Here is a 16,469-nt window from a genome sequence, read left to right on the forward strand (position 1 = left end):
TGACGCTCTTGTTGGGCTCTATAAGGTGACGATGTCACTCTTGCGCAAATTCAAGCAACTCTGATAGCCTCCAAGTGCAGTATAAGAGAGGGCATCATTATAAACTATTTAAAGCTGCCCTAAGCTTAGTAAACTATTTTTTCCGCTGCTATTTCAGTAAGTGAGCAATTTAAACTTTATGGAGGAGGATTAAAGTTTACCAAGGAATTTCCTCAGCGACGCGTAATTCAGTTTCTTGATATTTCCTTGGTCTTCAAACAAAATCAGGTTTGTTGGCACCACTCCCCAAGATCTTCGAAGCTGTTGCTAAACTTTCAATGCAAGCATTCCAAAGTAGTAAAAAACGGAATTGCCATGTCGTGCCTTAAGTCTTCCCTCACCAGATCCTGCATGCACAAAATGAGCGCCAGTTTTAATGCACAGGTCCGGCGCCTATTAGAAGCAGGTTATCCTAGTGTAGCAGTGGCCACTGTGGCTGAGCGCCTAAAGAAGTCGGTTTCGAGGGGGACGGACTTGATTACAGAAACCAGTAACAGAAAAAAAAGAGTAGTGGCTATTCCGTACATTCATTCAGTGTCGCACAGGCTTAAAAAAGTTGCAAGAAGATATGATGTTAATGTTGCTTTGACTGCTCCCAATAAGCTAGGTAAGATATGCACTGCCGTACAGAGGAAAAAGGAGCAAGTAAAAGGAAAGAAAAGAACAGATATTTGTCCAGTGAAGCACAATAAGTACAACAGTTTTACTGACTGTCGTATGGGTGTAGTTTATAAAATTCCCCTTAGCTGTGGCCAGTTCTACGTAGGGCAAACGGGGCGTTGCATCAATCAGAGGCTAATGGAACATAAAAGGTCGTTAACCGGTGGATCGCCTTCTAATCTTTCTCTACATTGCCAAGATTGTAACTGCTCGCCAGAGTTAGATGAATGCGCGATATTGTACAGACATAAGAATGAAGATACGCGTCTTATGGTAGAGGCATGGCATATCTATAATGGTGGAAGTGCGTGCGTGAGTCAGCCATCGATTACTTTACATAAGGAAGAAATTAAGTGCCTTAACAGTTATCTCTCACGTAGACCGGCACATGTACCCGACTGACTCGTGGTGATACCATTCCTGAGCTTGCGCAGATGAGTTTTGTGTCTTCTTTCTTTTTTCGCCTCAGTGCTCCCTTCAGTTGATAGTCGGCGTTCGTGTTGTCCACTTCTCTACTCTTGTGTCCTGTCTGCACGCCTCACCTCTTTTTTGCATTATGAGTCCTTACCAACTAGCTCATCTTTCTGTCGTTCTAAGTAATTCGTTCTTGCATATTTTCGGTTGCGTTTCTGGGAATTGTATTGCCAGCACGGCGGAAACAGGGCCGTCAATTGCTTCCCAGTGCGTAATGTATAAACCATGTCTGACTGATCGGAGACGGCATTGCTGTAGCTTAAATGAGGCATAGCATTCCCGACGTCCTAGCGTATAGGCCTGAAGCGTTCCCGGAAAGCTAAGGGGTCCATTCCCCCTTTCATCCGTCTCATTAGCTCTGGTATAAGTGATGTCCAAACCTGTAGAAAGGTCGAAGACACATAAGCACTGTGAACGTTGTCGGCTTTACGCCAGGCTCAGAACTGTATTGTTCTGGCAGCCCGTCTAGCCACTTAGTAATTACCCAGGAGCGCAAGTTTCGGTATATATGCAAATGACGGCAAGAGGCAGGCAGAAATGACTCGACTCAGGGCTTCTCCGTTAGCATTCAAACCTTTTTTCTTGTCCTTCCTCCTTTTTTCCCACACGTCTTAAGTGCTGTTCAAATTTGCCAAAAATATAACGTGTACCTAGGCGCGTTTATGCCCTCATGCATGCGTGAGATTCCGGAACCACGATGTTAGGACCAATGATAATTGACACTATATTGTGCAACCTATGGCGATCAGCAAAACCCACCAATGGTGGATAAATCGAGGGATCTCTTAGGCATGTAAGGCCCTCTGGGCTGGACTTCTCCGTGATAAGGTAGCCTCGCCACCTACGAGATTATCTGACTGAGCTATGTCGGATGCTCGGTTGCCATAGTTGGAGGTTCGAATCCTCGTATGAATATTTATTTTTTTAATCTGAGGATGATGAGGTTGAATTTCACCTCCTCCAGTGCACTACATCTCCAGGCTTGGAGTGGCGCTTGACGAGAGCCAGTGGGGCTATACTAATGCAATAGGAAGGTCCTTTAAGCTTCAACAACAGACATTTCCTTACCAGAACATGAATTGGCCTCCCTGGTGCAGTATTCGGCCACTCCCTCCTAAATGACTCATTCAATCAACCAATGGCCCTGTGTTCATAGCAGCTGCGGAGCACCTGACCAAGGCAGCAGTCAGACGTGTAACGCAGCAGAGGGTGCTAAGAATCTCTGGACCCTGACAGGCCGCCAATGGAAACTGACCCTGGCAACATTTAACACCCGAACTTTCTCGAGTGAAGCTAGCTTAGCAGGCCTCTTTAAGGAACTGTCAGGCATTGTTTGGGATATCATTGGCCTTAGTGAGGCTTATACACCACTTACTAATGGCCATGTCCTCTGCTATAGAGGTCTCCCAGATAAGAAGGAATACGGGGTAGGATTCCTAATACATAAGGATAAAGCGGGCAACATTGACGAATTCTACAGCATTAATGAGAGGGTAGCAGTAGTCGTAATGAAGCTAAATAGGAGGCATAGAATAAAGTTAGTACAAGCCTGTGCTCCAACCTTACAATAATGAAGATATAGAAGTTTTATGAAGGTGCTAAATTAGTGATGAGAAATGTGCAAACTCAGTATACTGTAGTAACGGGTGACTTCAGTGCAAAAGTGGGGAAAAGCCAGGCTGGTGAACAAGCAATTGGCAACTACGGTGTCGATTCTATGAACGTTTGAGGGGAGATGTTGGTAGAATTTGCAGAAAGGAATAAACTGCGAATAATGAACACCTTTTTCAGAAAGCATAGCAACAGGAAGTGGACCTGGAAAAGCCCTAATGGTGAAACAAGAAATGAAATTGGTTTCATACTTTCGGCCGATTCCAGCATAGTGCAGGATGTAGAAGTATTAGGTAGTGTAAAATGCAGTGATCATAGGTTAGTGAGGGCTAGGATTTACCTCAATTTGTAGAGAGAAAGAGTAAAATTGCTCAAGAAGATACAGGCCAACCTAAAGGCAGTAATGGTAAAAGCAGACAAATTCAGGCTGGGACTTGCAAATAAATATGCAGCCTTAGAAAAGAGAGAGGAAGATGACATAGAGGTAATGAATGAAACCCTAACTAGGCTGGCTTCAAAGGCAGCAATTGGAAGTGGGAGGCAAGGCACCACGGCAACCAGTAGGCAAGCTCTCCCAAGTAACGAAGGACCTAATAAAGAAATGACAAGGAATGAAGGTGTCCAACTAGAGAGATAAGCTGGAATTCGCAGAACTGTCAAAACTGATCAACAAAGTGAAAATAAGGGATATTTGAACTTCTAATGTGAGAAAGACTGAAGAAGCTGTAAAAAAATGGATGCAGCCTGAAATCAGTGAGAAGGAAACTTGGCATAGGACAAACCAAGATGTATGCACTGAAAGATAGGCAGGGTAATATTGTCATGTGTCTCCAAGGAGAACTGGCGACATTTAATGAGGACAGCTGGCTTCTGAAAAACAACGGCAGCGGGACCAGGTTATCGAGCGGGCGGGGGGTAGCGCATGCACTTCTTCCTTCTTGTCCTTCCGGCCTCTTCTTTTGCACTTTCCCCACTATTGCAGGTTGCATTTCTCCCCTTCCTTGAAAAGGTTCTTGGCTTGATGATTGAGAAGCGGTGCATGGAAAACAAAAACATGATCAAGGCAGATGCTGGAACAAAGAACACAGTGACAGCGACAGGAAAGACACAAGTACAGGAGAGGTGAAGTGGGACATGCAAGAGCCTAAAGACACAGTGAGGTAACCACATTAGCTGCACATATGAGTGCAAATGTAAAAAATGAAGAAATGAAGAAAAAATAATCATGGACACGCAATATATGCTTTCATGCGTGCGACGTGAATGATGTCAGGGCTGGATTGTTGTCTGCGCTGTGTTTGAGCCGCAAGGGAATGACTTCATAGTTCACGTCACTAATGCGGCACAGCACATTGTACGGGGCAAAATACTGGCTGAGCAACATTTCACTAAGTCCACAGCGGCGAACAGGAGTTCACACCCACACTTGGTCACAGGGGTTGTAGCATACTTGTCTGTGGCGGATGTTATAGTGTCGTGCATCTGTCTGGTGCTGCTGACCGATGTGCAGGCGCGCAAATTGGCGGGCTTCCTCAGCGCGCTGCGCAAATACTTCGGTGTCAGTGATTAGGCGCTCATCATCTTGACATGGCAGCATAGGGTCCAGCATCGTCTCAACTGTATGGCCGTAAAGGAGACGAAATGGTGTAAAGCAAATTGTTTCTTCTACGGCGGTATTCTATGTGAAGGTCGCGTAAGGCAAGATATGATCCCATGCTTTGTGCTGGACATTGGTGTACAAAAAGATTATGTTCGGGATGGTCTTGTTTAAGCATTGTGTAAGGCTGTAAGACTGCGGTATGAGTGAGAAATACCCAGCACCTCCACCAATTTGACATGTGTCTCCAAAGAGGACTGGTGACGTTTAATGAGGACCAGCTGGCTTCTGAAAAACAATGGCAGCGGGACCAGGCTATCGAGTGGGCGAGGGTAGCACATACACTTCTTTTTTCTTGTCATTCCTGCCTCTTCTTTTGCACTGTACCCACTACTGCAGGTGGCAATATCATCAGCAATCTCAAAGGTATAATAAATGCAGCGGAAGAATTCTATACTGACCTGTACAGTACCCAGAGGACTCGGAAGAACTCCATTTGGAACGATAATGAACAGGATACTGAAACTCCTCCTATAACTAGAGATGAGGTCGGAAGGGCCTTGCAAGACATGAAACGGGGGAAAAGTGGCAGGAGAAGATGGAAGAACAGTCAATTTAATCAAAGATGGAAGAGACATAATGCTTGAAAAACTGGCGGCTCTCTATACGAAATGTCTATCAGCTACAAGTGTCCCAGAAAACTGGATAAATGCAAACATTATTCTAATCCATAAAAAGGAAGACATTAAAGAACTGAAAAATTATAGTCCTGTTAACTTACTCCAAGTATTATATAAAATATTAGCCAACATAATTTGCAATAGAATAAGGGCAACATTGTACTTCAATCAACCAAGGGATAAGGCTGGCTTTAGGAAGGGATTATCTACAATGGATCACATCCATGTCATCAATCAAGTTATTGAGAAATTCGCAGAGCACAATCAGCCTCTCTATATGGCTTTCATAGATTATAAAAAAGCATTTGATTCAGTAGAGATATCAGCAGTCATAGAGGCATTGTGTAGTCTAGGAGTACAGACTGCTTACGTAAATATCTTGGAAAATATCTACAGAGATTCCACGGTTACCTTAATTCTACACAAAAAAGAGTAGGAAGATACCTATAGAGAAAAGGGTCAGATGAAGGGAGGCAATCTCTCCAAAGCTATTCACTGCATGCTTGGGAGAAGTATTCAAGCTATTAAACTGGGAAGGCTTAGGAGTAAAGATCAGTGGCGAATATCTCGGCAACATTTGGTTTGCAGATGACATTGGCCTGTTCAGCAACACTAGAGAGAAGTTACAGTAAATGATTGAGGACCTTAACGGAGAGAGTGTAAGAGTGGGGTTGAAGATTAATATGCACAAGACAAAAATAATCATGAATAGCCGAGCAAGGGAACAAGAGTTCAGGATCACCAGTCAGCCTTTAGGGTCTGTGAAGGAGTATGTTTACCTAGGACAATTTATCACAGGGAACTCTTGATCACGAGAAGGAAATTTACAAATGAATAAAAATGGGTTGGGGAGTGCATTCGGCAGACATTGTCAGATCCTGACTGAAAGCTTACCATTTATTAAAAAGGAAGGTGTATAATCGGTGCATTTTACCGGTGCCGACGAATGGGGCAGAGACTTGGAGACTGACAAAGAAGCTTGAGAACAAGTTAACGACTGGCAAAGAGTGATGGAACAAAGAATGCTAGGCATAATGTTAAGAGAGGGAAAGAGAGCAGTTTAGGATCAGAGAACAAACGGGTATAGCTGATATTCTAATTGACATTAAGAGAAAAAAATGGAGCTGGGCAGGTCGTGTACTGCGCAGGTTAAATAACCGTTGAACTACAGAATGGGTTACAGAATGGGGTACCAAGAGAAGGGGAGTGCAGTCACGGATGGCAGACGACTAGGTGGTGCGATGACATTAGGAAATTCGTAGGCGCTAGTTCGAATCCGTTAAAGCAGGACAGGTGTAATTGGAGATGGTAGGGAGAGGCCGTCGTCCTGCAGTGGACATAAAAAAGGCTGATGCTGCTACTGCTGCTGCTGCCGCCGCCACATGCGACGAGGTTTATTGTCGTTCGCAACATTGTGGAACGCTGGGTATATAAAGGCACTGCAAGGGCTGTACGTAGCATGGGCCCGCTCGGGATCATGGCACGGTTCTTCTTCCTCTTCAGTCGGCACATACACAGGGGCGCGTCTGCTTCATTACACGAGGCTTTATTTTTTCCACCTGCTGGATAATTTGTTCAATTTCATTAGTCCTGTCAGGGTCAAATTAATGAAAGTTAATTGTACCGACAGAATTAAATTATTCTGTGCTTTTATTTTCAAGAGTAGCAGTGAGCTGCTGGTCATGACTCTGTAATGCCTGTGGCATGCTCTCCATCCCATCTTTATACTGCTGTAGATTTCCTACTCATGATAAGGGTTTCCGGTGACTAATGCCTGGGTAAACATACTCTTGCATGACACATTGGTCTCTCTGTGGTTGTTTCCGTAGTTCATTGTCGGAGGGAAGCTCATGTCTAAGCTTCAGAAGAACTTCACTTTGGCCTAGTTGGTGTTTTCTGCATATCGCCCGCCCTGTTTATATCGCCCGCCCTGTTGCATACTGCCCGTGCTGTTTATGTGTTCTCTCCCTCTGTCCCCATCTTTATTTGCGGTCAATATGATATGCAATCATGACTAAGCATTGGCAAAATTTGTATCCCAGCACCTTGCAGCTTGTCCTGTCGAGCTGTGCACAAATGTTTGTGCAATGTGTGTAGACGTTGGCCGCACACTCCGTGCCTTGTGAGTATTCAACACATTTCTGCAGCAAGTTTTTTGTCGCTGGCACCCCGCTTCAAACTTACGCGGGCGACTGCAACACTCCTTTTATGCTTCATATAAGTACAGCAGTAGCTTTTTATTGCATAAGCTTGTACCTGGCGTGTTGTCAGAATGTACACCTGAGGGTGGCTTCGCCTAGTGACACGGTTGTGATGCGTTCACAAGCAATTGCATGTAATTCAATCATTTTGCCACCGGCACTTGTAATACAGCTTCTATTCATTGCTTTGCTTTGCTTTACGACCACAGGAAAAGTTTGCTGCATCTGAATCACGGATAAACATGCTTTGTTACATTAAAGTTTAAGTAAAGGATATTTTATGTGCATCAAGTTATGAAAAAACTTAATGTTTGCTTGAGCATTAATTTGAGCGTCTTTTTGGATGGATAGATGGATGGATGGATGTATGGATGGATGGATGGATGGATGGATGGGCGGGCGGGCGGGCGGGCGGGCGGGCGGGCGGGCGGGCGGGCGGGCGGGCGGGCGGGCGGGCGGGTGGGTGGGTGGATGGGTGGATGGATGGATGGATGGATGGATGGATGGATGGATGGATGGATGGATGGATGGATGATTTGGTACCTAGAGGATATTATTACATTGAAGTTCACTGCATTGAGGTTTAACTACTCTGTTAGAGTAAAAAAAATGTAGGAAATTTGCTTTAAGACCATGGTTCTATGCGCAGTATTACTCTCTCTGGAACAGCATGACCGGCAGGAAACAGTCACAGTTGTATGCGCAGGACCTGCTTTTGGTTCAACGATTTTCTTGCTCTGGTCTTGCTTGTTTTATTTTGGTGTTGGTTTATTTTTTTCTCATGCACGGTAGCACACTGCACAGCCTCATGAGGCATTGCCGCCTGTACTGCATTGGTGTCATGGTGATGCTGTTAGTGAAACTTTGTGTAGGTGGAATATACCAGCTCAAGTATGAACATCTTATATTATCATTGCCATGGTAACAGGCTTCATCAAGATGTATCTGCAACAGTACACAGTGACACTGTGATTGCAGCTGAAAAGTGACGGTTGTCACGTCACCACATTACTCAGGCTGACCACTCTGGTCGTGTTTTCTGCTCTCTGCCCAGCCAAAGTGCGAGATTGTTGTGCTCACTTGGCTCTGTGTGTGTGTCTCCCCTTGTCTTCAGATCGAGATGTGTTGCCAGGTGCTGAGCCGCTGGCCATCCAGAGTGACCTGGAGTACTTCAGGGTGAGCTGACAGCATTCACCTAGTATAAGCCTACTCAGATGGAGCATTCCGAGTCTGTCACTTTTGGGTATATAGCTTATACTAATCACCGATTGACGAAGACAGTAGAAACAAGTGCATTAAACAGAACGTGTAGGTAAGTGAGTTTTATATTACTGCCATTCTAACATTATGTTGTTGTCCAGTGAGCCTGAATATGGTGGAAGCCAGGTATTGTGAAGAAAATTCCTGGTTATGGTGATTGCATTTTGATGGGGGCAAAATGCAAAAATGTTCACAGTTAGGTGCACTTAAAAAAACCCAGGTTGCCAGAATTATTCCGGAGCCTCTCCATTGCAGCGTCTCTAATATGCTGCTTTGGGACATTAGTAGGAGGCTAGCCAGGCAACTACAAGATCAGTGAAGGAAAAAAAATGAACCACAGACACATTTATTCCATGGCTTTTTTTTAGCCATGACATGCAATCACATGGCATTGGTTTGAACACATCACAGACATGACTGTTGCTGCTGATGTGTTGCTTTTGACAATGCAGCACCTGTATACAGTGCCTTGTCACATACAGCATTGGTACAGCTACTAAAGAAGAGCAAGGCTACATTGAGTCAGTGAATGTTCGGAACTCTTGTTAACAGGGCACACATCAATCAAGAGGTCCACCAGAAATGAATTTTTTTTAATGCAGTTAAACCTCAATATAACAAACTTTAATATAACAAAATTCTCAATATAATGAATTATTTAACTTTTTATAGCCTCTTGTCCATAGAACACCATATATTTAGAACCTTAATATAACGAAGTGTGTTTGTATGCGATTTCAGTATAACGAAATTTCACTTCCGCTGCAAAGGAATGCTTCCTTCCACAGATGCAGATTGCCAAATGATTGAATTACAAGAAGCTGCTTGCAAACGCACCTCTTAAATCGTGCGCGGTATGACACGAGCGACTAAGTGCAGCCGCAACATGTTCCATATAAAGTCCAAGTGCAATAAGATCCAATCATTCCCTGCGCACTTTATGCTTTAGGTGCAAGGGTGAGACATGAAATTGGTGGCTTCACGAGTGCCACCTTCCCACCCGAGCAAAGGGAAAGGGGGAGGGAAGGGAGCTCACGATAATGCTATCAAGCATGCACGAGGGGCAATCAGGGAGGAGGAGGACAAGTTAGTGCGTGTCTCGGCTGTGGCTGTGCATGGCTGTAAGTGTGGCTGAGCACATACACAGTCATGCACCCTGCTTTAGAGGTCATCTGTCATGTGTGCAACGAGTGGGCATGCCAAGATGGCGTGGCATCATGTAAGCTGTCTTTCCATGCTTAGTATTGGAGGATGTGTAATGTCCGAGTCTCAGTGGCCCACTGAAGCAGGAGACAGACAAAGCACTCGGGTGACACTATCAGCTGCAGGGGCAGAGTGCATGTGAAAGATGGGCTTGCTTTGCTTAATTCGTACCACCGATGTGAAGATATCGTCGACATGGCATGAAACCGTATCATTCGTCACCAAATGAAAAATGAATTGTTCTCTCATTCAAATTTCCTTTTTTTGATTGCCCAATAATTCGGAAAATTCTGCGGCCCCTTTCCATGTAAGAAAAATCGATTGGCAACTGTACTTATTTGGATAAAATGTTGAATTTCAATACGGTCGAAACCACTTATATTGATACCGGTTTTAGCAATATATCAGTTATAACAACAAAAAGCTGCTGCACCATCACCTTTTGTATGTTTTCTATGGGGAGATTACCTGCTTACTACAATGTCCCCACACCACATTATCGGTTATAACGATGAAGTTTGGCTGCTGGCTGCCCATGCTCAAAGGTAACGGAATGTGAAATCCTTGATAAGAAAAAAGTGAAATGCAAGCTGCTGCACGATCGCTCGCCACCCCGACTGCCGCTGCACGTTTTTCTCCCGTTGCCGTTCCACCCCTCCGAACATGAATGGGCTGCGCCATGCCACCTTCCGAAACAAAAATGGACCGCGCCAACTGCGCTGACAACACTACCGGCACTGCTCCCAGATTGCTCGCTCAGCCCTCATTCTGTGCGATTCTACTAACAGATTAAGGCTCATGCTTGTCTTTGTTCATTGTGTCAAAGTTGTTCCTGGCCACATTGTCTCTCAGCCTCGTTTGACTTGCTGCCAAAATGAAAGATGGCTGATCCACCCGCCTATCATCGGCAATGCACGATGTTGCCGGTGAAAAGAAAGCACACAGCTATAGATTTGGAAATGTATTGCTTCTAACCGATAAAGCGATCGTTGCAAACTTGCTTGCATCGGATAGCGACAGTGATGGCCACGACAGCAGTGCTGACGCGGTAGGGCAGGCTGCCTCAACATTGTCCCCGCGGGAGCGGGACTTGCTGTAGATGATTCAGTCCATCTTGGGCTTGTTTTCACGAGGGACTGTCCGTTTCACTGCATGGAGCACTTGGATGCCTTGTAGAAGGATGTCAGCAAGCTTCGTGTAAAGCAAACAGGGCTGACGGACATGCGGTTTTCTCGTGCAAGCAGTGGGAAGTACACGGTGAGATGCTTGTGGCGATCACGTCCCAGCATTTCTTCCGGATTTCTCAAGCTGAGATGCTGCCATGGCAACCTTCTCGCATTTTTTAAAAGGAACCTTTTGGGGCCGCCAAAGCGATGCCTCGGTGGAGCTCATATGTCACATGCCGCCCGTGACCCCTGTTTGCAATTGTTATAGCAGTGCCATTCTTGGAACGTCAACAGCCACAGCGTGTTAACAACATGCAATCGGAGCATGCAGGAAGCAGAGTTAAACAGTTAAACAAGCGAACACAATCAGAAGCCGGATGGAGGAAGGTGGTGGGGAGGAGAGCTGGCCTCCCCACCATTATGGTTTTCTCGGAAGAGCTACACCATCCCCCTTTTTAATTTTTTTTTCATGCAACCCGGTTGTAACAATTATCGGTTATAACAATCGAATTTTCGTGGCACTTGAATATATTTATATCTGGGTTATCTGTACAACAATACTTCGATATAACAAAGCAAATTGCCATTTTTACTGACTTTACTATTTACGACTTTACAGCATCATTCGAGCTAAGTATGAAATGCGAGAGGATGGAAAATTAAGTGAAATATTACAAAATATGGCTCCTGGACAATATGTACTGTCATAACAGCTAGAAAGCTTGCAATTTCAAGAGCTTAAAGAAGGTGCTGTTTTTTTTTGCACTTAGCAATTCTGTGCACTAGGTTATGTCGAAAACAAAAGCGCAGCTTGGGTAACATATGCTAAAATCACGTGCATATCTTGGCCGTAAAATAACGTAAAGCTAATTTTGATAACTAAATTATGTGAGCAAGTAATTACTTGCGTGTTGCAGTACCTTTTTATATGAATATGAAACAAGCTACTACATATTGTCACATAGTAGTGATAGTGAAAAAAAACACGGCAACAAAACTGTCAATTGCTGAACTTTTTATTAGGCGAACCTGCGCCCACAAAAGCAAGTTACGCTCGGAGCACTGTGATAGTGGCAAACACAGTCTGCGACTGTCGGAAACCTTATCTGCTGGTCAAGCATGTCGGCTTTTATACATAAGTCATCTAAGTTTCCAGAGTAATCGCTGGTGCCCGTGTGTCTTCCAGAAAGTACTACACGATTCGCATTGTGCGTAAAGTCGGATTACGCAAGCCTCGTTGACAATAGACAACGCATAAAACTTCCAACAGCATTTCAGTAAGTTCCAATCATGCAGGCCCGTCTTGTGTTGAGCAATAACCTTTAGTTGTTAGTGGCTGAAATGCAGTCCCTGAGAAAAAGATAAATAAGTACACGTGTCAATGCCCCCTCTTAAAAAGCATCGTCCTGATGCTACAAAAACAAAGTCCCAAAGTTAGCGTTATAAAAGGGCTTAAGGTGCAGAACATGGACTATTTCTGGCTGTGAGCAGCACCGCTTTGATTGCGAAATGCCGTCTGGCACGACCTCATAGTCCAGTGCGCCAATACGTCAAATGATCTTGTACGGTCTGAAGTAGCATTGCAGAAGCTTCTCGCTATGTCCTCGTCGGCGTGTTGGAGTTCAAACCTGAATGCGGTCGCCGGGCTGGTACTCAATGTAACATTGTCGGAGATTGTAGTGTCGGCTGTCAGTGCGCTGCTGGTTCTTGATCCGTAGGCGGGCGAGCTGTCAGGCTTCTTCGGCACTCTGGAGATAGGCGACGACATCGAGATTCTTTTCGTCGCTAACATGCGGCAACAGGGCATCGAGAGTCGTCAAGTTCCTTCCATAAAGAAGCTTGAATGGCGCAATCTGCATTGTTTCTTGCACCGCCATGTTGTAAGCAAAGGTTACGTACGGCAGGACGGCATCCCACGTCTTGTGTTCAACGTCGATGTGCATCGGTGAGTGTCTTCAGACGTTTCATTAGGCCATTCATCGGTGGGTGGTAGGCGGCGGTCCTCCGCTGACTTGTCTGGCTATACTGCATGATGTCTTGAGTAAGCTCAGCTGTAAAAGCCGTTTCTTTGTCAGTAATGAGGACTTCGGGCGCACCATGTCGTAGTAGGACATTCTCGACAAAAAAAAATGGGTATTTATTTATTTATTTATTTATTTAAATATGCCTTACAGGCCCTCTAGAGGCATTATGTAAGGGGGGGGAGAGTACACTCAAAGGTTATACAAATATTAGAATACATATGTGAATACATAATAAAAGATACAGTGTACGAAACATGCTAATATACATTAATGTGGGGTTAAAATTGTACGATGAACAACCCAAATGCTTTCGAATGCGAGAGGTCACTGAACAAGAAACTTTCACAAAGTAAAATATGATCAGTAGAATTATAGAGCGAGCGGGACATATTTGGCTATAACAAAACAGTATTTCAGGGATAGTAGCACAATAATAAGGGTAAAGGCAACAACACGTTAGGATATGTAGAGCTTGAAAAATGGGTTGTTAGAAGATGCCGGAAATTTTCCTGACCGCTCTCGTAAGCAATGGCTTTAGGAAGATTGTTCCAAAGGTGAATGGCTCTTGGAAGAGCGGAGTAGTTAAATGAATTAGTGTTTCCGTAGATGCGCATGAAATTGCACTGATTGTACAACCGGTGTGGCCTGTAATGAGGAGTTTCAAGAGGCAGAACTGACGGCACTGTATTATGGACAAGTTTATAAGATAATGATAGCAGGGCTATATTACGACAATCATGCAATGGATGCAGTGAGACGTCGAGTTTAATTTGTGTTATGCTTTTGTTATAGTCATAACAACATGAAATAAAACACAGAGCCCTATTCTGAGTAGATTCGAGTTTTTCGATCAAGTACTTCTGATGGGGAGACCAGACGGATGTGGCGTATTCAAGCTTAGGTTGAACAAATGTTAGATAAGCTAGTTTTCGAATGTCTTTAGCAGAATTATGCAACTTGCATCCTACGCACCCTAATGATCTCGAAGCATTGGCGCATGTGTATGCAATGTGCATTGACCACTAAAGAGTTGAAGTTAGGTTAACACAAGATATTTATATTGAGTATCATGGAAAATAAGGATGCTGTTTATGTGATAAAAAAACGTAGATTTAGCATGCTTGCGGCAAAAAGAGATAATTTTACATTTAGAAACATTAAGCTTCATTAGCTAAGTCTTACACCAAAGAGAAATGAGTCCTATATCCTTTTGGAGGATTGTAGGATCATCGGCACATTTGACGGAACGATAAAGAACACAGTTGTCTGCAAAAATGCGCACGTGGGAGGAAATGTTATTGGGTAAGTCATTAAGGTATATTAGAAATAGTAATGGCCCAAGGACGCTGCCTTGTGGTACACCTGAAGTAACATGCGATAGAGGAGAGGAAAAATTATTAACTGCTGTGAATTGCTAATGATTAGAAAGGAAATTACGAATCCATGTTACTGTAAGAGAATCTAAGAGCAGATAATTTCAAAATCAAATGGCAATGTTCTACAAGGTCAAACGCTTTTGAAAAGTCTAGAAGAGCACAATCAGTTTGTAGATCTTCTTCCAGGTTAGTATGCAAATCAGTTGTTAATTTTAATAATTGCATTTCACAAGAGAGGTTTCTCCGAAATTTGTGTTGATTAGAAAATAAAAATTTGTTGGCTTCCTGGTGACTGTAGACATTTGATGCAATTACATGTTCTAGCATTTTGCAGTATATAGATGTTAATGATATTGGATGGTAGTTTTCCGGTGCATGTTTATTACCTGACTTAAGTATGGGTATGACCATTGCTATCTTCCAGTCTGAGGGCAGCACGCCAGTCTCTAAAGATTGCCTGAAGATGTGAGACAGAATTTTACTAGATGCTATGACGATGTTTTTCAGAATTTTTGAATTAATTTCGTCAATGCCACACGATGTGGTTAGATTGAGGTTATTTATCAGGCATGCAACACCTTCAACTGTTATTTTAATTGCTGACATGTATTGGTAATTTAGCTCCGATACATCTGGCAGATCAAGCTGATCTTCTGTGCTGAATATAGAAGAAAAATAAGTATTGAAAGTAGACGCACAGTAAATATCTGGAATGGGAGTGTTGTTATTGTTGTGTAAAGAAATGTTAGTGTCATCCTGATCTGGGCTTATAATGTGCAAGAACGTTCTGGGATTAGATTATAGAAGAGATGGTAGGTGATGAGCATAGTATTTATCTTTAGCTGAAGGCAAGGCAGAACAATAAATTTTTAAGCTTTCCTTGCATGTGTCCCAAGCTCCTTGCGTGCGCAAGCGCTTGGCACTTCTGTAGTGGCGCTTCTTCCTGTTTCTCAGTAAGCGTAGGGATCTGGTGTACCATGGGTTAGATTTATCATTGATTATCTTAATGAGAGGGATGTACTGGTTAACCACGGCAGACGTCTTATTCCTGAAGAATATCCAATTCTCCCCCATCAACTTACTGTGAAATGAAGGTAACAGCATGTGGGGAAAAGAGTATATCTAATTCCGAATTCATAATGTTACAATTGCCTTTATCATAATCGCGTATTTTTTAGTGGCGAAACTTGTAAAAGATGAGGGTATGTTGAGAGTTACTTGCAGTAAAGAATGATCGCTAAAACCATTAATAGACAGAATTTGATCATCTGTCTCAGGAGCTGTTGCGAATATTAAATCTAAGATATTATTACCCAGTGTAGGCTGCATAACAACCTGAAACAGGTTAAAAATCTAAAGTTAAATTGATAAATTCTGTTGAAGTATTACAGGATGAAGATAAGTTAACCCACTCGATCAGAGGAAAATTGAAGTCTCCTGGAAGATAGATGGCATCAGATGGATGAAGCTTCGTCGCTGATTCTATGTTGCTGCGCAAGTACTTAACAAATTAATTAGTAGCATTTGGAGGGCAGTAACATACACCTGTAAGTATTCGCAAGGCCCAGATAATTTCTAGGTTAGAGTATGAGTTAATAACATAAGACAGAAGTGTTTTTCTTATTCCTAGAAGGATGCAGCCGCCTCTTTTATCTTTTCAGTCATATCTGTGAATGTTGTAGTTGTAAACACATTCAAATATTTCTTTATCAGACATAGCCAGATACAACCAAGTTTCAGTTAGTGCTAGTATGCCAGATTTGCTGTCTTCAAGGAAGGAAGAAAGCTGGTCGCATCTACACATGAGGCTTCAAATGTTAGTGACCGATAATGATACCGAAGGAAAGGCATGTAGGAGTTAGACTGATTATGGCTCTTTGCACATGTGCTGCCCCTGAGCTATCTACTGAAAGTAATAACAGTTAGTAGCGATATCAAATATGTATGTCTTGTTGTCTATATGCAGCCTGTCAACTGTTAATTTGAATTGCTTTTTCTGTGTCTTCGCGAATGCAATGAGCTGTCTTCTCGCCTGCCATGTAGCTGGGGAGAAATCTTCACTGATAGCAAATGACAGTCGTTTGAGCTTGCGTGCTGACATCAGAATGTTTTCTTTGTCCGTAAAAAAGGTTAATTTTGCTAGTATTGGCCTGCGTTTATTGTCACTGTACCTTCCTA

General features: G+C 43.4%; 1 protein-coding gene across 13 annotated transcripts in view; it reads left to right on the top strand.

Annotated features, from left to right (window-relative positions):
- Positions 1 to 16,469, top strand: part of mio (GATOR complex protein mio) — a 560,893-nt gene that overhangs the window by 94,525 nt on the left and 449,899 nt on the right. For all 13 annotated transcript variants that reach the window (XR_012826275.1, XM_075682897.1, XM_075682900.1 and 10 more), the window contains one exon: positions 8,377 to 8,438. Coding sequence is in view for 11 of the 13 variants with exons in the window: in XM_075682897.1 (XP_075539012.1) it covers positions 8,377 to 8,438 (62 nt within the window). In the remaining 2 variants the exon portion in view is untranslated. The remainder of the gene's footprint in view (positions 1 to 8,376; positions 8,439 to 16,469) is intronic.

Source organism: Dermacentor variabilis, chromosome 2, assembly GCF_050947875.1.
Source record: "Dermacentor variabilis isolate Ectoservices chromosome 2, ASM5094787v1, whole genome shotgun sequence".
In the NCBI taxonomy this organism is placed as follows: domain Eukaryota; kingdom Metazoa; phylum Arthropoda; class Arachnida; order Ixodida; family Ixodidae; genus Dermacentor; species Dermacentor variabilis.